Raw genomic sequence first — 21,204 nt, 5'->3', positions numbered from 1 at the left:
TTCACATTCAACCAATCTTCTACAAATGTATTCACACAGTTTAGTACCAATGTGCAAAGCAATGCCTCTATCTGGAAATTCACCGTGCATTCTACTGTGGTGTCTACTCGTTGCCCAGATCTTCATAGCAAGAGAACACTGAACTTCTCATTTTATTAGATGGGGTTTTGTCAGGTTAATCCACATGAGCAGTCAAGTCACTGACTCATGAAGACAAAAATCTGCACCAACACAGCCAGCTCCTGCTACCTCCTGCCACCTTTATTTCCTTAAGTGTCTCAGCTTAATGCTTTTCATTCATATTCACCTTTTTATAACCAGTAAAAGCTGTCAAGAGATAAATTTGCAATAAAAGCAACTCAGTAATTCCGACATTTTTGGTTTATAAAAGATATAGTTCTAGAACAGGAAAGATTTGTGTTAGCTGCTGCTTTTCAAGTCCCAGACCCTGTGGGGTCCCCTGTGAGTGGATTTCCCCTGTGGTAAAGCCATAAAAGTTATGTCCTCATCCCTCTGCAAATGAACCTTCCCCTTCCTTTCTCCTCTCACTACTGAAGAAGTGCTGCTACCAGTTGAGGCTTCCTTGTTATGTTTCTTTTTCAGCCTAATGGAACCTGATGTCACATCTACAGTGGTTTTCAGTGGCAACATATGAGCATTGATAACCTAATGTAAACAATTTCTCATGAGCTCAATTATTAATGCTGGAACTCTATGTTCTGTAGAATCAATACAAAATCTTTTCAGTGCCCACAATGATGTGCCTGCAGAAACTCAGGACTTTATTCTTTTCACTTCACTATCAGAGACAATTAGTCACCAAATAACCTTGCATTGTCTGAACATTTGTCATAGTATTTTCAGCATTTTTTCACATACAAAAATTATGTGAATTAAAAAAAATCATCCTCAAAATACAAAGTTTGAAATTTTTTTTAAGAAATAAAGCAGTGGTAGTCATCACAATGCTGTGAAACCTGTATGAAGAACAGAAATCAAACTGAGATAGACAGCTAAAGCAAGTTTGGACTCCTGATGACAATAAAATACCTATTTGATACCTATACAGTACACTTTAAAAGCTTTATTGCTTCCTGTTGAATATTTTTATTGGATTAATGAGTCAGCGAGGTGGATTTTTGTATACAGAAGCCAAAGAACTACCATGCTGTATCTAAAAATCTTTATCCATAAAAAAATTGCAAATGAACAGTCAAAAATTCAAGAACATTTAATATTCAACTTTTTCATCTAAAAGAAAAACCCGGTCTTGAATAGACTACTTTACATCTGAAATCTGTTTGAAATAATGACTTATCATCATTTTTTTTGTCTACTTGAAAGGTTTGATTTGTAGCAAGCAGGGAGAGTGCTGTCTTCTTTTTATATAATTACAGACTTCATAGAAAGTTCTACATTATCTTTCAAAATGGAAGGAAGCACTTCCAGCTAGCATAAAACCATGAACTGAGTTACAAAACTATTAAAATCAATAAAATAATTTCAATTTGCATTAGTTGAGTGACCTTTTTTTTTCCTTTAGAATGTACACATCCCAGTATTAGGGAACTGTCTTATGCTGGGCTCTCTTATTACATAATACTAATTCAAATGCAAAGTTGAAGTCACTCTGTCCTGGGATGCAGTCCCAAAACAGTGTAAAAACCACGCTGCCCCTTTTCCTACCCCACCATCTTTACCCTTACCCCACTACTGATATTTGTGTGGGCTGGTTCTGGGAACTCACCTTATCAAAAAAATTTTTTTTTGCTCTTAAAAAAAAAAAAAAAAAAAAAAAGATGAAAAAAATTATTTAGTAGAATGAAAGTGAAAAACTAATAATGAAAAATTATTAGTCAACATGAATGCAATGCCATCACACAGATTGCAAGTCCTCAGCAGTGACTATTAAACAGAACAGCCTTGGTCCTCTCACAACTACTCCAGGAGGACAGAGATGTGTGTGATAGGGAGTGTTCTACAGGGAGACATAGGCACACAAAAAAGCCCAAATTACCATTTCAGTCCACACCCACTAATCCACTCCATCAGACTGCACACGCTGGAGCAAATGAAGCCTCATCTTCAAAAGCAATTTGCAGAATTACTTGCTGATGTTGAAAAACTACTTCAAAAGAGTTTAAGTGTTATGGAATTTTACTGGGTTTTTTAAACAAGCCACTGTTTAAGCTCAAGAGGAAGGGGGGGAGTGTTTGCTTTTTAAACAAAGCTTGTAATATTTCATTACTAAACTATCCAGAGTGTTTATTTTAAAAGCATCATGATTACAAATAATGGCATTTTTCAGTTTTTAACTTCCCTATTCAAGTATTTCAGTTGGAAATTACTCAGTTTAGTGCCCTTGTAGAGTATGCACCCAAAATTACACAAACTGATGACATTTTAACAGAATTAAAAGTGAACATTCTACCTGAAGCTAAATACTAGTGCTGCTAATTGGCTTTAATTGACAACATGAACAGTTTCAGAAGTAAGACTGAGCTAGTAAAGTCCATGCAGACAAAACATCCTTTACACTAAAGGACATCATGCCAGATGTCCAGCAGTTCTGGGCAGGGCAGGACAAAGTTGCTGGGGTCTCACTCAGCTCATTTTAAGGCTTGAACAAGAGACTGGAGTGCTCAGCTCTGTGTGACAGCCAACTCTTTGATGCATGGGCTTCTTATCTGAAATTAGCTGGAAGACATAAAGGTACTTCTTGAAGAAACCTTAACATCTACCAGTGGAGACCACACCAGGGATACCTCAAGGGACATAAAACCTAAGGTCAGAGACCGTAATTTTTACAACCCATATCAATTTTCTCTTCAAAGAGAAGGTTATTCTGGTAGGAGTGTGTAATGAAACTGCAAACAGATGGTTATAGCAATAGAGTTTACTGTTCAAAGGTGCAATTTTTTCACACTTTGGGAGGTAAAGTAAACAATGGAGAATGCATTAATTTATTCAACTGTTAATGCAATACTGGGCCAAGCCACTTTGTTCATTTTATGTACATCAACTGCCGGAACAATTACAACTAAGATACCTGATGTGTAAGTAAACTTTCTCCTATAATCCTCTGGAAGTTTACTTTTCAGGTCACAGTTTGTTTTTTTGTGTGTACTTTTCAACAATGGAGTTGCTGCAGTTTACCTTGGCATTCAGCTATCATTAAGATCGCTTACCTTTGAATGAAATTTATAAAACATGAGAATTAAGCATATATAAGTACATTAAACACAATCAAATCTCCTTTCTCACCTTGTTTTTCTGTTTTGAATATACATAATTATCAGGAACAATTGCATGTACAGATCAAACACACTTTATTCCAAGGCAAATCTACTGCAGTGCACTGAAATCTATACTACAAAGAATAAGGACATTGAGAAACACAATATGCACAAAGGTCAGATTTAGGACTTTTCTCACATCATTTTACTGCCAAGTCAGCATATAATTTAAGGTTATAAATTGAGATACAGATGGGGATTTCCTAGTATTAAGTTAAATCCAATTCTGTACAAAGGAACCAATTGCTAACAGGTAGTCCTCAGATTCCTTTCTCCTTGTATGCAACTGATAAAATTAAAAGTGAATACTGAACTGTTCTTTTACATAAATTCCTTTTATATAATTGAACTTTGCTGCATGTATTTCGCCATTTTCACTAAACTGTATTTTCCCTTTGAAGTTTGTAACACACTTTCTAATTTTGCAGGGATAAAAGGAACATCCACCTTCCATACTTCCGAAATTACTCACACTAGTTTTTCTAGAACACTACAGGAAAACATAAAACTTTTAACTTTGACTGGATGTCGATAAGAAAAATATTCCTAATAACAAAAGAAGTTTTAACAGAGATAATGTAATTTGGAAACTGCATTCAGCTAATGTGACAGCAAAATACTTTACTGTAAATAAGGGCTGTATTTTCAAACAGATGTATTACACATCTCACACTTGCACCCATACTTGCTGAAAACCTCCCCACCAAAGGCCTTTTCTCTAATCTCTTACCAATATTTTTTCTGATATTGTTTAAGAAAAAAAATCTCACTCAATTTGCAATAACTACAATAGGGGCTGAGAAACAAAGGTCCAGGATGCACATCTGCTGGCTCCAGCTCAGAGAATAAAAGCCAGGGAAATACCTCAGCCAAAGGCTGCTGAGAACTCCTGGGTGTTCTGTGCCTCAGTAGTTTTTCTGGAGTTTTCCTTATTTGTATAAATTATTACATATTGTTGCAGTTGGAAACAAACAAACAAACAAGCATGGCCTTTGTAGTTCAGTAATAAATTAATCTGGGGAACACAGACATGGGTTCACAGCCCTACTTCAAATTTATAATAATTCATTAACAACTCCAAAAGATGAGATTTACAAAAGCACTTTTTAGCACTCAATAACCTTCACCTTTAAGACCCTCACTAGAAAAATTGAAGAATTGAATTTAGACTTTACTGTGGACCACTGCAATTTCAGCCAAATCCCAGAACCCCCCAGCTGTATCTAAACATCTTTATTGAATAATGTAATTTCTGTAGTGGGACTTAAAACTGCAATATTTGTCTAGGATTACAGAATTATTTCTGCTCTACTACCTGATGGAGTGTTAGTGAAATTAAGTGAGACCAATTCCTGAAAATTCCTTTGGAAAAAGGCATTTAAACTCCTAAGTTACTAAAGACAACATTTTCCAAACTTCTAAATTTTACTGAGACTCACATAACTATGAGAAAAATAAATTTTATCTAATTTTGATTTTTTTTTTTTTTTTAGAGAGACCAAAAGAATTAAAAACATTTCCAGGAAACCTGTTTTCATCTTTTCTTGTCCACTGGCAGCTGCTCCTTTTGACGAGTTACCAAGATAAAGGGCCTGACTGAAATTTCAGACTAGTGATATTTAATGACAGACAGGGGCAATAATTCTGCACTCATCATAACATACCTAGATCAATCATGTCTGTCTGTAGTAGCTGTTTCAAGACAGAGTGAAATTCAATATAAAGTACCCATTGCAAGTTCAAGACCCTACAGTGGATGAGAATTCTCACTGAATATTCTTGAGCTCCTTCCTGCACTCATCCTGTGCACTCATCAGTCAAAATAACCTTTCAACCCCTTAGGAAGAGGATTCTCCAAATGCTGCACACAGGGCAAACACTGCTTTGGTCCACATCACATTCCCACAGCTCATGATTCCCCGGTCAGTTACTGGTACAGCACAGCCTCACGTAGGATCTCTGACTCAGAGAGAGATTCATCCCCCTGGCTTTGCTGGGATTTAGGGCTTTCACCTCATCCCTGCAGGCATAGCAGGGAGAAGAGCAAACACAAGTATAGTAGGTAGAAGGAGTAAATGAATCTTAAAATCATCAGTCCCAAGGCAACCACTACGCCTACAAGCATAATTTCTTCATCTTTGCTACCCTAGGTCATGACCCTCATCCAAGAGAGGAAGGAAAGAAACTGTCCTTTCATCATTAATTTTGCTATGTCATTCAGGAAAACAACACTGACAACACCATAAAACCACAGTTTAACTTGCCACTGGTACTTCAGCCAAAAGCTAATCGCCACCATCAATTGTCTAATATTTCTCATTACCTCTTTAGTCATTCTAACAATTCATGGCAACTTATATAGGATCTGATTAAAATCTTTTCTGGCTGACAAAGAGCCAGCAGGAAAATAAAACTATCCCTCTTCTACCACAACACTGGGCCACTCCACATTTAAACAGATAATAAATCTGCATTCAAAAACAATGCAGTTGATGAATGCTGCTCTAATTTAAAAAAAACCAAAACCTAAGTACTGACTGTGTCACCTGAAGCAGAATGCTGATAAGAAAAATCTTGTCCATAGACTGTTGTATAATTAAAATTGGATTAAAACCCCCTCCAAACAACACAGAAAACAATCCATCATGCATAACTGCCAAGTTACTTGGTCTTCCTAATGCACCTGATAAGCAATATCATGGATCACATGAGAATGATTTTAAAATGGTTCACAAGTCTATTCATTTATATATATAACTTACAAAGGACAAAATACTTCTGATGCAGCATTCAAATCAATGCAGAAAATACAGCTACAAAGGACAAAATACTTCTGATGCAGCATTCAAATCAATGCAGAAAATACAGCTCAATGAACTGTACACCTTGCCTTACACACCAGGCTGGTACCTGCCAACAAAGATCCAGCATTAACAAGTTTGACCAAGGTTAGTAGGCAGAACTTGGGACATCCTGAGTCTCAACAAAGTTGGGAACAAAGCCAGGAGCAGCACTGCTGCGTCTCCATGATGAAGTAAGAGCAGGGGAGGACACATCCTATGCACCAAATCTCACAGGAACTCAAAGCTACCACTTCCTCTGAGTATGTTCACAGACACAGCCCCAGGATTTTGAGCATGCCTCCTCAGCAGCTCTGAATACTGTGAGCATGTTAAAACTGTTTCTTGGCCTCTTCTGTTGGCTCCTTCAGTAGAACAGCAAGACACTTTAAGCCCTAAGACTTCATTCTGAGCATGCAATGGCACGAACTCAGCATATAGAAAAGAGCCTAAATCTTAAAGAATGAAGGTCACAAGTTCACCCCACAGGGTCAGCAGGGCTGGTCTGAGAATGAAGATTCAACATTCACAACTACTACAGGCAATTCCACACCTTCCCTTCCAAGAGCAAGACACACTTTTCTCACTACAATGTACACATAACATCCCACTGCAGAAAGTTGTTTCTTCCTCCTTTCATCCTCTCCCCAAGGCACAACTGCTGGGTGTGGTTTATCATCCCACTTAGTGCAGCACTGGAAGACCTGACACTGTTCTATCCTATGGGCTGCAGAGGAGTGTACAGACAGAGGGGAGGGAAAACACAATACCAACTGGCACTCATCTAGGTTTTTTCAGAAATACTTCAAAAGCAAATTTCCTGACAATTTTTCCGTTTAATGGAATAGTTTCTCTGACTTTTTTCAGCCCCTGGGTGTGATTAAATCTCTACTCTCCCACCCCCCAACATAATTCTTACACTTAAATCTTAGCATTCATATCATTACTTTAACAAATTAATCTTTCTCTATGGAGTGTCCCATAATGCTCTAGGGAGGCTCTTATGTTCCAATGAGTCTTGTCAGATTTCTGCCAAGAGGTTTGAACTCCTAGACAGATCAAAGAGAAAGTAAGGAGATAAACAAGAAAGTGGGTTCTCCAGACTGACAGGTCAACCACCTCCCCTTGTTAAGAAATAAGGGTGGTTTACAGAAAACAATAAGGGAGACATTAGTGCTTCAGATTTGGTGGAACCCTCCTGTAAAATACTACAGCAGTAATTTCCATACTAATGATTACTGATTGGTTTCACTGAATAGGAGGTCAGTATTCACAGAATGATCTGAACTGGAAGAGACCTTCAAGATTATCAATTTCCAGACCTTCTGCCATGGGCTGGGACACCTTCCACCAGACCAGGTTGCTCAAAGCACCATCCAATCTAGCCTTGAACATTCTAGGGCTGGGGCATCTACCCACAACTTCTGTGGGAAACCTGTGCCAGTGCCTCACCACTCTCACAGCCAAGAGTTTCCTCCTGATAGAAAATCTAAAATCTCTCTTCTTTCTGTTTAAGGCCATTGTCCCTTGTCCTATCACTACATGAAATAATCCCATACTGTTTTTTAATTAATCTGAACAGTACAAATCAGATGAGTTACACATAAAATTTTAGGCTGTGCAAACTGCAGTACTATGGAAATGTCACTCTGAAGAGCAACACAGCTTTGCAGAGTAAGCCAGAAATTGCCTGTGTCCCATATTTTCAAGTGTCAGAAATGGTACAATGCTGAAAGCAGAGTGCTAAGTGCAGAAACACATATGAAATTCTACAGCAGATTTGCCAAAAGATTTGATTTTTGAAAGCCAATTTTTCTTGTAATCCTGCTGCTTCAGAAGCTCAACAAGTTTAAGTGGCATAATGATAACCAAAATGAAGCCAAAATGAAACTAAACAAAGTCAGCAGTGATAGTTTATTTCAGCAGTTCTGGATAAGAATATATACAAGAGCTATATAGTGTCATAGCCTAAATTTTTTTTATTACTATTTATAATGTTATTGTCAATACATTAATGTACTGTTTGCTCGTATTTTTTCCCCATATTGACTTCCAGCTCAGTTTGTCAGAATATATAATTTCTGGTTAAAAACCACTGAACTGCTGGTACTCCAATCAGCTTGCCTACTAAATAAAAAAAAATTACTCAAATTGCTTTTGAATTTGCTTAAACTAGGACTGAATAGAAACAATGTAAGGGACAACCTGGCCTCATCAATGAGAAGAGCTAAAATATAATTTTATTCAGCAAGGTTGTAATTTCACAAAGTTACAAAAATTCATTACAAGGATTTTAATATCTGGCCAGACCCACTTATTGTCTAGAATATTTGTAAGCAGCAAACCCAAATCCATTCTAAGTTCACAAATAACCATAACAGCTAATTAAAACATCATCTAAAACATCATCTAAAATGACAAATACCATTGAAAAGAATCCTGAAAACAGTAATATCAAGTGACCAAATTCTATGTAGCTGATTGGAGAGTCAATATTCTTACTCTGTATTTAAATGATCATCATGAAAATCTTATAGATTTCATTCAAATAATGTCATGCTTCTTGGTGAAACATACCATTTCTTCCAAGCCTTATTTGCAGAAAATCCAGTAATTGCGGTCATCTCATATTAGGCTCTTGGGAAAAACAATTTTCTACATCTCACAGAATCATATCTGGAGTCAGAAACATGCATAGATATAGCTGGTTTACTCCAGAAGGAACTTGTGAATTAAAATTGGAATTACAACATTGAATATTTTTGAAATCTGAAGATGGATATTGTACTTTAGCAGCTTGCTGAGGAATTATTCTAGTCTTTAAAAAGAATTGTTTGTATTTGCTTACTAAAGCTGCACCTTGATCATATGCAGCATGAGATCAGAAAAAGCATTTGGTTTAAAAAAATGAGGCTTATAGTCTCAGTGGAAATGCTGTTTTCAATGTACACTTTTTTCTTCTCCCCTTTTTCATATTAGATGTACACACAACAGTAAAAAATACACTACTTACTGACTGGAAGGACTGTGGAGAGAATTGTCAGTGAGGAGAGGAGAGGAAAATAAGAGGACAGGCTCCAGAAGAAATATGCAATTACTAGATGATATACAAATGCACTTTGCACACACTGAACACACAGAACAAATATTATGCACTGCAACACAAAGAAAAACAACTATTTCAGAACTAGATAAGAATTTGAAGCACTAGATAATTAAAAATACCAGAAAAAGGCATCCCTTAAGACAGACAGAAAATTAAAAAGCACAGTAACGACCACCTACATATTTTTATGCTTTGGTACTTTTCCATCTATACATGATTAAAAAAACCGCAACACTCATGAAAAAAAACACATCTTGCAGATACACAGAGGGTCATAAAAGCTATGAAAGAGATACTTAACACAGGTTCCTGAGCAGATGACAAGCCATTAAACTTTCACCTTTAGGTAGTTATGATGATCTGATGTCTCTTTTATGATATCAGCCATTTTAAAATTAAATCTACAATGTGTTTAACAAGCAATTCTTCCATCAATCTTTGATGTGTTTTACTTATAAAGCAATGACAGTTTTCAGTTCAGACTCCTTAAAGTTCCAGAGAAACCATTTTCCACTCACTTGCTTTGAAAGCCATTAAAACAACTTGATGAAGAACAGCAGCAGGGGGCTAACAGAAGCCAAGGCTTAGGAACAATCTTTAGATTTTTCTCCTAAGACTTTCTCACAGACCCTCCTCACAAAGATCCTCAGGGCTTTTCATCCTCTCCTTCCTCCCCACCCCCTCCCAAAAATCAGTTTGAAGTGACAGATGCAACTAGCTCCAGATTCTGCTCTTTTCTTAATTTCACTTTTACCTCTCAATTTTGATACTCAACTGAAATCTGATTCCCACAGAGGCAGTCCTCTTATCATCTTCCCATTGGGAAAAAGTAATGCACAGAAAGATTCAAGTAACTCGTAGAAACCTTCTAATCTATCATCTAACAGAGTGCACTACTAGTGAGACGTACCTATTACTTAAATACTACTGGCATTCAGTAAATTGATTGAATTAGTGATTAATTGATTAGTGATTTATCTACAGTTCTATGTGTTACTGCAGTATTTCTGAAACTTGCATGACAGTGACCCTATAACCGTTTCAATACTGGAATATAAAGTAAAGAAATGTGCAAGCTGACTATAAATGATCTTTAAAATGGGAATTGCCTGTAACAAATGGTAAATTCTTTGGTTATAGTTTCATGCAAATGCAGAAATCCCAGTTTTATGGAAAATACACCTATTAGGACAGTACTTATGCTAATTAGTATCAGCAGAGCGGATTTTTTTAATCTCTGTTTTGCTGTGCTCACCATAATTTTATTTCTTTGATTATGAATGGCTGAAGGACAGATTTCATTGATTGCTAATTTTATGGGACATCTGTGACTCCAAAGCTCTACCAACTCTTCAGTTGCTGTATTCAAGTGATGTCACTGCGGTCAAGATACTGAACATGGAACTTCTCAAATGTGAACAGCTAATTCCATAAAGCAGGGCTATGGGACACATCAATCCCAGATTCTTTTTACAATCCCTTGGTTTTTTATAAATGAGAGCTACAGTTACAGGACACATGGCTGGAGCAAACAGGGACTGAAGGAGGCCAGCCTCATGTAGAGGACAGGGGCAGCACATATGAGGGATTTGAGGTCAGGAAGGACAGATGGTGGGCATTCCCATTACAGCTAAGTCACCTCTTGTCCTTACAACATTGAGCTTTGTTATTTGCCAGTTGGTGACTCTCACAGTTTGTGTTTCTACATTATTTTACCAAGCTTGTATTTATAACTCAAACTGTGAGAATACATTGTGGAATAGATTTCTAGATGTCTTGTGAAAAAATCTTATTGATACTTTCTCAGAACATTAACAATTATACTTTCTGCTTGTCCTCCCTTCAGCTAAAGTAATACATTATTAAAATGTTAGTGTGAGATGTTTTTTAATGAGTTTTTCTTTAGAGAAATTTGAAAGAAAAAATCTCATAAGAAATTCTAAGCCAGAAAACTGACATACAACCCTATAAGAGAACATGCAAAAAGTTTCTGTTTGCTTTCTGACATAACTATATCATAAATATTGGAAAAGGATCCATCAAGAATATAAACTAAGGAAGTCCAAGAAGTAAAGAAACAATACCCTAAGGAACAGGAGGAGTTATGTATGATATTCTACAAGCATTCAATCACTTTACAGAATTGAAAAAATGCTAAGGCTGGAAGGACCTCACAAGATCACTCAGTACAAGTCTCTTAACAGTGGCAGGATCAAACATATGTTATGTGAGTGCTATGTAATACATGCCAGATACAGAATATGCTTCTAAGCATTATCCAGTCAGAGCCTCCATTCCAGGCTGTTCCATCATTCAAACTATTCCACCATTTGTGCAGTCTCATGACTAAAATAAACAATTTCAATCCTATATATGTAATAGCACTGTAAGATTGTTATGCTGGAAGTACCCGACTTAAGAGTTTATCATGAACACTCTTGCAGAATAATAATTTAATTAAAATTAGCATTAACATTGCTTTTTTCTATATTAATTTTCAAGAATGTTTACTTCACTAGAGGGGTAAACTTTACTTTTCTCATATTTTCTATTTCAAGAGAAAGAACATCTCTCACCTTCAGGAGTTTAGCCTCATTTCCCTATAATGTATTCATCACCACTCAGCACATCTGTCCCAGCAAATCCCATTTCCTGTTCTATTCATGAGGCTCAGCAACCTGGAGCTTTAGTGATTGCCGCCACACTTTTCCCATGGCCTTCTCACCTCTCACCCCCCCACGCACCCCGCTCCCATTGTTTATCATCTGTTCTCCCCTGCTGCAAACTGCTGTCAGATGTTCACTTATCCCTAATCTTACTCACTGCCTTTGATATTCTTTCTAATCCAACAACCTGTCAACTGGGGCATCAGCCCATGTCCACACCAGCTGCTCTGTCACAGGCTGTAAGATTCCCTCTCTGCTCCAAGAGGTATTTAAAGGATTTTGACACAGCAACCTCAACGTGAAACAAATAATTAATGCTGTTTTGATCAGTGATCAGGGCTTTAGTGTGACATGAGCTGACCACTAAGAAAAACTGAGCTTTACTTTGTTTAAACTTCAGTAAACTTTAGTGTTACTATATTAACAAGATTTTGATCAATGTCTGAAGGACCGTACCAGAAAGCTAAGTTCTTTAACTTTGGTTAAAAATTATGAAGAATAATTAATCTGAGTGCAAGTCAGAGGGGCAGATAACATTATATGCTTCCTGTGTAAAACATGCTCATTTAAGCAGTATCAATTTGTATAGAGTTTCCAAAGTATGGGAGCTGACCTTTTAGGAGTTACAGCTGAAAATACAAATGTATTTTAAATACTGCAGCAGTTGAGATAAAATTATTTAAAATACACTTGTTTTCAGAAATAGAGTAGGATAGTTTCATCCCCTGTAGAACATCAAACCCTGACATTTTAAAAAATACTACCATTTACAAAAAATCTAATTCCCACGATATTCAGATTTGCTATAAACACTTAAAATTCTACAGTGTTCATCTGCTTTAAAACATATCAAATACACATAATGTCATAGCTGAGATTGTGATTCAGATGACAGATTTTTTTGTATGAGGAAAAGTTTCTGCTAGTTAAGCAAACACATGAATTTTGATCCAAACTGAAAAATAAATACAGCATTTAGTTGTTGGAAGAACATGAGCACTATTTTATTTCTCAGATCTAAATGCAATTACTACAAAAGAGATGGTACCAAACAAGACCAAAAAAAAAAAAAAACAACCCTACAGTAGCTGTATTTCATGCACAAAAGTATAATAAAAGTTCAGTGATGAATTTTATAACATGGTTCATTCCCTTAGAACTAAACCACTTTTATTCTTAGGGCTTGTCTATACCAGGGCATCAAGAAAATGAATCTCAAGTAAGTACCTTGATGAACTTGAATTCTGCTACTTAAACTCCATTAAACCCCTGTGTGGACACAGTCATCCAGTTTAGTTTACTGCTCCCTTAGGGCACACACTGAAAAGTTAACATGGATTAAGGCAGGGTATGAATTCAAAGTGCAATCGTACTTTGAAAATGGTTTAACGTAAACAGAACCAGACTCTTTGTTGTAGAATGAGACATGGAGTTAATCAGGAAAGTCCTGTGCAGACAAGTCCTTGCACATGAGGCTACTGGAGTGGTATTACCAGAGCTGATGGTTTTCAACTTCTTCATCTCAGACCTGGAAACATCTTCCAGGGAAGCTGTAGCACATTAAGGCTGCTAATAATTGATTTGCTTTTCTTAGCTGCATCACATGGATGACCAAAAAGTATTCCAATGGCCCTCGGTGAGCAGCATATCAAAACTTGAGAAGTACAGCTTAAACTCACTACAACTTCTGTACCTCCTCCTACGCTCAGCCTTAACTTCACAGTTACTGCGCAGTAACCCAAGTAGTCTGATGGCATTAAATGAGATTTTACTGATCGTTTATGTAAGTGCAGACACATTTCAGCTACAAAAGGTGCTCAACAAGGCCTTATTCTTTCCATTATGTGACATTTGCTGTCACAAGTGTGTTAAATCATAGTATGACTGACCTAAAAATACGAAGTTTTGTCACCGTCAACTACTTTTCATGCATTTACTTCAAAGCTTACATTCACTTGTCAAAGCATGCTGGATAAAGAAATCAAGACTAACACGACATAATTTCACTGAAACAAAAACAAGTACTAGTGTTCTTTTCAACTACTGCTCTTATTAACTAATGCTCTTCATTTCCCCTTCAGTAATTAATAAATGTCTTATACAAAAATAACTTGTACAAATTTTCAGAGTTGAATTCAAAGCATATGGCAGAGTCAGAAGCAGACATGCCTAGATTCCTTAGTTCCTTTTCTTAAATCTGTGCTCTAATTGCAGAGAATACCATTTCCCTCAGAAGAAATTATGTTCCCTCAGCACTCAACTCCCTAATGCTGTCTTTGCAAAAACTTTTCTTTCTTTTCTTTCACACATATGAAAGAATTATACTGCACCTCAACCACATTCACTGTTAACACAGCAGCAGTCAGATCAAAAATCAGTCTCATCCAAGATCTACCTCTGACAGAAGCCAAGATGCCCAAGTAAGAATATATTGTTAAAACACCCTCAGACTCCTGCAATTTGCAGCTCAGGGACTCCCTGAGCTGGAAGCAGTATGTTTCCATTTAAGATTAATACTCAACACTGACATAACAGACTTGACAAGCTGAAGAAAATGAGACAAACTTCACAGGGAAAAAATGGCATCTCCTTTCACTGCACTACTGCTTTAAAAAATGAACTGCAAATAAATGTGTTACTTGGTAACATATTTCCTACTACTGGAACCTTTTGAAGATTCAACAGAAGACTTACTTGTTTGAACAGGTAACTTAAAAATCTGTTTACTCCCTCAACAGCATAATTTTTAACTGTCAAAACAGAGAAGAATGTTTTATGTTTATAAAAAAGCAGACGGAAGTTCCAGAGAATATTTCAGGCAGCTGGGCACATTTATTTTGCTATTACCATATACAAAAATTCCTAAATGCAAAATAAGATTGTTAATATTATTGTTACACTGCCCTGCTTTGCTTTTTCTTCTTCAAAGTTTTTATGGCATTAATGATACAGGGCTCACTTCTTTCTCCATGTAATACACATATTCTAATCTTGATGACATCTCCAAGACAGTTAAAATTGTAAGACATGGTGGTTGCTCATGGTCACAAAAGAAAGCAGTAGCAAACTCAGATCAGAAGAAATTCTTTCTTTACTGATGAACTGCACCCTGCTCATGAAGCACATTTTCTACCCATTACAAAGTTCATGAGGTGTTAAAATCTACAGCAGCCTTGAAAATTGCTTTAGAACTACTCAAAACTCAAAGACATAATAATTCCCTTAACAATGAATGAAAAAAAATCATGCATTAAAATTAACTTGAAGGGAGCATTTTTCATGTTTAACTTTAAAATAAATTATTCTAAGAATCAAATCATGAGAGGAAATGTGATGCTAAGGCATTGACCTACTCTGAAGTGTGGAAGGAATGTGAAGCTCAGAAAAAAGCAAATAGTTCCAATTTACCATTACTGACTGCATGGTTCAGTCGATATACATGGAGTTTTTGAGGTTTATCCCACCCATATCATTGAAACAGATGCCCATTCACCATTCCACAGATTCAAAACACAAACTCACTCACACACAAACACGCTGGGAAAATTACTGACATTTGGTTCTAGTCTGGTGGCAAACTTCTAAAAGTTCCTGGGCAGACGCACATATATGTTTATAGAATGCAAGGAAACAGTGGCAAGAGCTCCCCTGCCAGAACAACTTTCAAAAACAAAGGTATATGAGTCTGGGAGAGATCCACAACGGCTTTGATATGTGAGCTCTGGACAAAAGTTTCTGTAACAGCTCAAAGTATTATTCCAGCAGCTAGATGCTTCCCCCCAGCTGATGGATGCTGTGCCTCCCCTTTGAAGGGCGCTGTCCCTAGCACAGAGGTCACCAAAAAGAATATGCAAAGGCAATTCACTTAGTCCAGTGTAAATTCAGTGATTTGGCTTAAAGGGCTGATGGCAGTGGGCTCAAATTGGAACAACAGAGCAAAAGCTGCAGCAAAGCCACCTTCTGCTAATTCCCAGGACGTAAGAACCACAGAGAAAACCTGAATGCAGTAACTTCTTAAATTGCTACAGCAAGATCCACCATAGCTCTGTCAAAACTGTGTGCAAGGGTCCAAATCCAACATGCAGAACCACTGGAACCCCTCCCTGCCGAGGTGCTGATTAAGATTTCCTTGTATCCAAATCCCATTTGGACACTAAATGCTGCTCAAGTCATAACTACTCTCCTAAACTGTTGACAACTCAAGAGTTGACTTCATGACTTGGAGTCTCAGCAGAGTTCTTAAACTCTTAAACTTGGGTTAGGTTTTTTTTTTTTGTTTTGGGGTTTGGGTTTGTTTTTTTTTTTGGGGGGGAGGGGTGTTTGGATTTTTTTTTTTTTTTTTTTTTGTGTAATATATAGACTAGTGCCTGGCTAGTATACACAAAAGAGAGCTGCAGATTTACACACAAATGTGTTTCCCAGCAGAGAGCACACTCTCCTGTGATGTGGGAAGCAATATTAATTGAAGTGAGATCTTGCAGCCTGACTCTACCACATCCCAGGGAAATGCCCTAGCCCTTGGGCATTGAGTTAATCTCTCATTAGCCATCCCTCTGGTCTCTTGAATAAATTATTTATGAAAAGCAGAAAAACTTCAATAGGAAAAAGTGAAAAGAGATTTACCATGGAGTTCCTGGTAAAGAAGCCAATTCTTCAGGAGGCGATGTATGTTTAAAAAAAGGCCAATTTAGATAACAAATCAATTTGCACTCTGGGGGCAAGCACACATTAAACCTAGACAGATGCTATTCTCTATGTGAGAAAAATGAATTTTCTTCTCTAACTACCAAGCAGAACCAAAATATATACGAATAGAGGGTTCCTACTGACAAAATGAAGAGAATATTCCTCAGGATAAGTGAGTTACCTTGTCCATCTCTCAACCTCAGGCCACATCATTTCAAACATGGTTCATTTGACTAAGGGCCCCACCTGGAGCAGGGCTGAGAGCTGAAAATAGGAGCTGAGGTCCCTTTTGGAGTTCTGTCAGACACCCATTTTGAAGAATATAATCCTAATTTGTACTTTACCCCTCCATATTGGGCCTCACCAAAATCTGACTGCAGTTTTCTGAATTCCACAATTCCTTGGCTGCACTTCCATTTCTACCTCTACACTGCACAAAGACAGAACTAAGAATTTAAATGAGTCACTAGTACAGTGATTTGTCCAGCAAGCCAGGCTATTCTCCATAGCTTGGATGCCCAACATGAAGCTGCAGGGTGCCTCAATCTGCAAGGTTTGAAACCTGGAACTCTTTCAGAAGGGTATACAACTACTTTTATGCCCTACAGGAAAAATTCAGAGCTCATTGCTTTCACTGAAAACACAGATGGGCAGAAGGAGAGGATGATGAAACACTTCATATGAAAAGCTCTCATGGGAAGAACAGAATCCACCATGGGCATAAATTGCTGTATGGTTTTCCACCATTCCTTCTTCAGGAACTGCCATGATTTCTTACAGTCCTCACTTCAGTGAAACAGCCAGAAAAGGACATTTTTCTCACAGACTTTTGGAAGAGTATTTCTATATGTAACCAAACACAGTCTAAAGGATGACTCAACCTCTTACAACACAGGGGAACCTGGGACTCACGCACAAATCTACAAGGACAGCGCTGTGGTTTTTTCTAACATGACAGTAATTGCCTGACTGGATTTGATGTAAACACAACTCTGTTCTTGTGTTTGTCCACAGCTCTCAGTCTGAACATCTGTATGTCCAAGGAAAATACTCAGCTGGCCAAAACATTAATGCAATCCTTGGGCCTGCAACTGTAAATGTGTAAAATGCCTCTGAGAGCAGGCAGACAATGATGTGACTCTGCGGCTCCACTCTTCACCAGGTGTGACCACAGCCTCCTTCAGATGTGTAACCTGTGTGGATTTACATAAGTATTTCCAGAATCACAGAATATTCTGAGTTGGAAAAGGCTCATGAGGATCACTGACCCACCTCTTGAGTGAATGGCCATACAGGGACAGAGCCTGTGACCTTGGTGTTATCAGCACCATGCTCTGACCAGCTGAGCTAATCTACTCCACATTTTGTTTCGATTTCAGCTCCCAAATGAATCTTCTTCTGGTGTCTTACAGATTTTGAGTGGTCTGTAAAGCTGCTAGAACAACAGTGGTTTACAACTCAGTGGGGTGCAGGTTGAGTGGATAAAACCAAACTAGCAGGGTACACTGAAATGTAAATCACCTATCTACATTTATCTTAAAATAATAAAATTTATGTTTATGTTAAAGACCTTGCTATATTAGATATAGTATAGTAGCAGGACTCAAATTATCTCCACATCATCAATCTCCAAATTATCTCTCAAATTATCAAAGTGTGCTTTCAAGTATATTTCAAATATTTTAAGTAACATAATTTTGATATGAAATGTCTAGAAATCAATGCTGTTACTTAAGCATTCATGAATGCTTAGAAATAATCTTAAAATCCTACACTGTATGTAAAAATTCTTTCCATTTCCTATTTGTACAGAAAAGCAGTAGTTGTGAAACAAATTAATAAAAAAACCTCTGACTCTAAATGTCCTTGGATAAAAGATTTATGTTAAACATCAATGCCTATTTTAGGAATATACCTCTTTGAAAATAGATTTCAAATTCTCAGTCTTCAAGGCCCCAATTATCCTTCATTAATATTATGTGAACACCAAAAAATGCATCAATTAATCTTCTTTGCACTACAATGAATTAGAGAGGGATGTGTCATAGCTTCACAAAATGTACCTATAAGACCACCCCAAGCCTTCCAATTACATCATAATTTCACTTATTGCATAATTTAGGTATACAAACTAGTTTCAGTTTTCACAGTGCAACAAATGCCATTATTCAAGTTTCCCCCATTAAATTATTCTGTTATCCAGAAAGACTTCTTTATTAGATTTGGGTCAAGTTCAGCAAGCAAGTGCAGGGAATTTATGGATGGGGGAAATTAATGTTACTTAGGAACAATTAGGAACTGGGAAGAAGAAAAGTTTCTTTTCTTTTTCCAGATAGTGAATTAAAATATTTGGACAAGGGAAGACCTACTCAGTATAAAAGCATTAAGATCAAGGGCTAGATTTTGGAAACAATAGTCAGTTTTAGAGGAGTGGTGGAATTTTCAAAATTCTTAAGCACAACAGGCATTTAACTCTCTTGGATTTTAGACACTTGACTGTTTAATGGGGTTTTCAGCAGACCTAAATGCTTTTGAAACAATTAGTCAAATGAGTGAAAGTATTTAGTATTTCCTCTGGTTAGTAAGTCAGTTTTTAAATGCAAAATGTGTTTCAGTAAACCTAGGGCCTGTTTCTCAGGTCAGGTACAGACAGTTGTGCTCACACTGAGCTCATGCTCTCAGTGGGCTGGACCCAAGCCAGCCTCTGCACAGATGCCATAGAAACTACATTTTCAAGTTCATTTTAAGACAGTGCTGCAGCCAAGAGAAACAATCTCTCATCAGGCCCCAAACACTCATCCCTAACTACCACATTACCACCTCCCCTCTGCCAGCATAATGAACTGAATTACTGATCTTGTCTAGCTTAAAACTGACATTTTTTGGCTAGATTAGGTTTTACACTGGTCCAGCTCACTCAGTTGCTGCACAGACACTTGTGCAGGGAGAGGAAGTAGCAAGAAGGGTAAATCTGCTTCATTTAGTGGCAATGCTGATCTCTGTCAATTCACAGCACATGACCAAACATATCCTTATTTCTTCTTTACACTACTCATCACATCTAAGGCACATCTATTCAATTAAATGTAATTTTGCAATACTGTTTCAAGCATTTTAATTAAATCCCGTTTTTCATGTAAATAGAGCATGACTCAGAAGTGAAAATTAAATTAAGTAGTAAGACCCATCACTTGTAAGCTAAGCCAGTAAAATTCAGAATGTGAAAGAATGTTTTTCAGGTTTACTTCTGATACCTAAAAAAGACATAACTCAGTATAAAGCTCTCAGCTGTTCATGAATCAAAATGGTTTATTTATCCCAACCAATGAGAAGAGAGCTTTCTTTAGGAAAATCATATATAAAATGTATTTTTTAAAATGCTAAAAATCAGCTCATCTACTTTGAGAAAACCTATTTGAACCCTTGCTTTTTAATTTTCTGTAGTTTATTTCACTGCTGGACTCAATACATTCCTCTTCTGCCTTTCCAACTGATGTGGTGTTTAGAAGCGAGGCAAAGAAGAGAGATGTGTTTTCCACCATCCACTTCTAGAGCTGTCCAAGCTCTCCTTCATTTCCCCCTCCACCACTCTGCCTGGGTAAAAGCTCACCCTGGACCAGCCTCCAACCAGGCCCAAGGAAAGCATCCAAGGGACATGCAATGCTTTGCACTGTGAGAAGTGACTTTCCTTCCAAAGCTCGCATTCCTGCCGCTGTTGGAAGCGCCAGCTCTCAGTGATCCTGCGAAAGGTGACTCATGTTGATACAAACATGATAAGGGACAGGAATTTCCTTCCCCACTTCCCACCTGCGGGCATTGAGGCTATTCACGGAATCACAAAATAGGGTGGAAAGGGACCTCTGGAGATCACCCGGTCGCAACCCCTCTTATGGCAGGGTCACTTGGAGCAGATAACACAGGAATAAGTCCAGGTGGGTTTGGAATGTCTCCAGAGAGATGAACCCAAACACCAGCACGGGGTGAAAGTGACAGTGACAGTGACAGCGACAGCCCCGCGCAGGCGGCAGGCACAGGGGACACCCATGGGGACGCAGGAACGGCTGGCCCACAAGGCAGCGACCCCACGGTCTGTCGGGCCGCCTGCGCTGCCCTCCTCGAACCCCACCTCAGGGCGGGCTGACGGAGCGCCGGCGACAGCGCGGCCGCCCCGGGGGTGCCATGAGGTGGCAGCGGCGCTGCTCCAAAATGGCGCAGGCGGGGGCTGAGGGGCCCCGCCGGGACGGGGCACGGCGGGCGGGCCGGCGGCGCCACTCACCTGCCGGTAAGAGAGGCGGAAAGGCCGCAGGTAGAGGGAGGAGGTGCAGGGCTGGACCGCCAGCTCCTCGATGGCCTCCATCCCTGCCGCAGGGGCAGCGGCCGCGGCGGGAGGAGGAGGAGGAGGAGGAAGGGGAGAGGCGCGCGCAGCCGCCGGCGGACGGGCCGGGAGCGGCACCGGAGCTGACGGACGCGGCCGCGGCGCTCTGCGGCCTCTGCCCTCAGAGGGAGCCGGAATCACGGAGTGCGGAGTTTCACCCCCTAAACCGGGACACCCCCTAAAGCCTCGCCGCCTTTATTCACAGAATCACCACGGCTGGAAGACATCTTTAGGA

The 21,204-nt window shown here is 38.5% G+C and overlaps 1 protein-coding gene across 1 annotated transcript in view; it reads right to left on the bottom strand.

The window, feature by feature from the left end:
- The window catches only part of NUDT14 (nudix hydrolase 14), a 59,536-nt gene extending 38,533 nt beyond the window's left edge, over window positions 1-21,003 (bottom strand). Inside the window, exon 1 of the mRNA XM_084207178.1 lies at window positions 20,871-21,003. Coding sequence (XP_084063304.1) covers window positions 20,871-20,951 — 81 coding nt within the window. The 5' untranslated portion in view covers window positions 20,952-21,003. The remainder of the gene's footprint in view (window positions 1-20,870) is intronic.
- Window positions 21,004-21,204: the final 201 nt, after the last annotated feature.

The sequence above is a fragment of the Fringilla coelebs genome (genome assembly GCF_963513975.1).
Source record: "Fringilla coelebs genome assembly, chromosome: 6".
NCBI lineage: Eukaryota > Metazoa > Chordata > Aves > Passeriformes > Fringillidae > Fringilla > Fringilla coelebs.
Note: the sequence above shows the minus strand (reverse complement) of the source record. Positions and strands in the feature narration are given on the sequence as shown.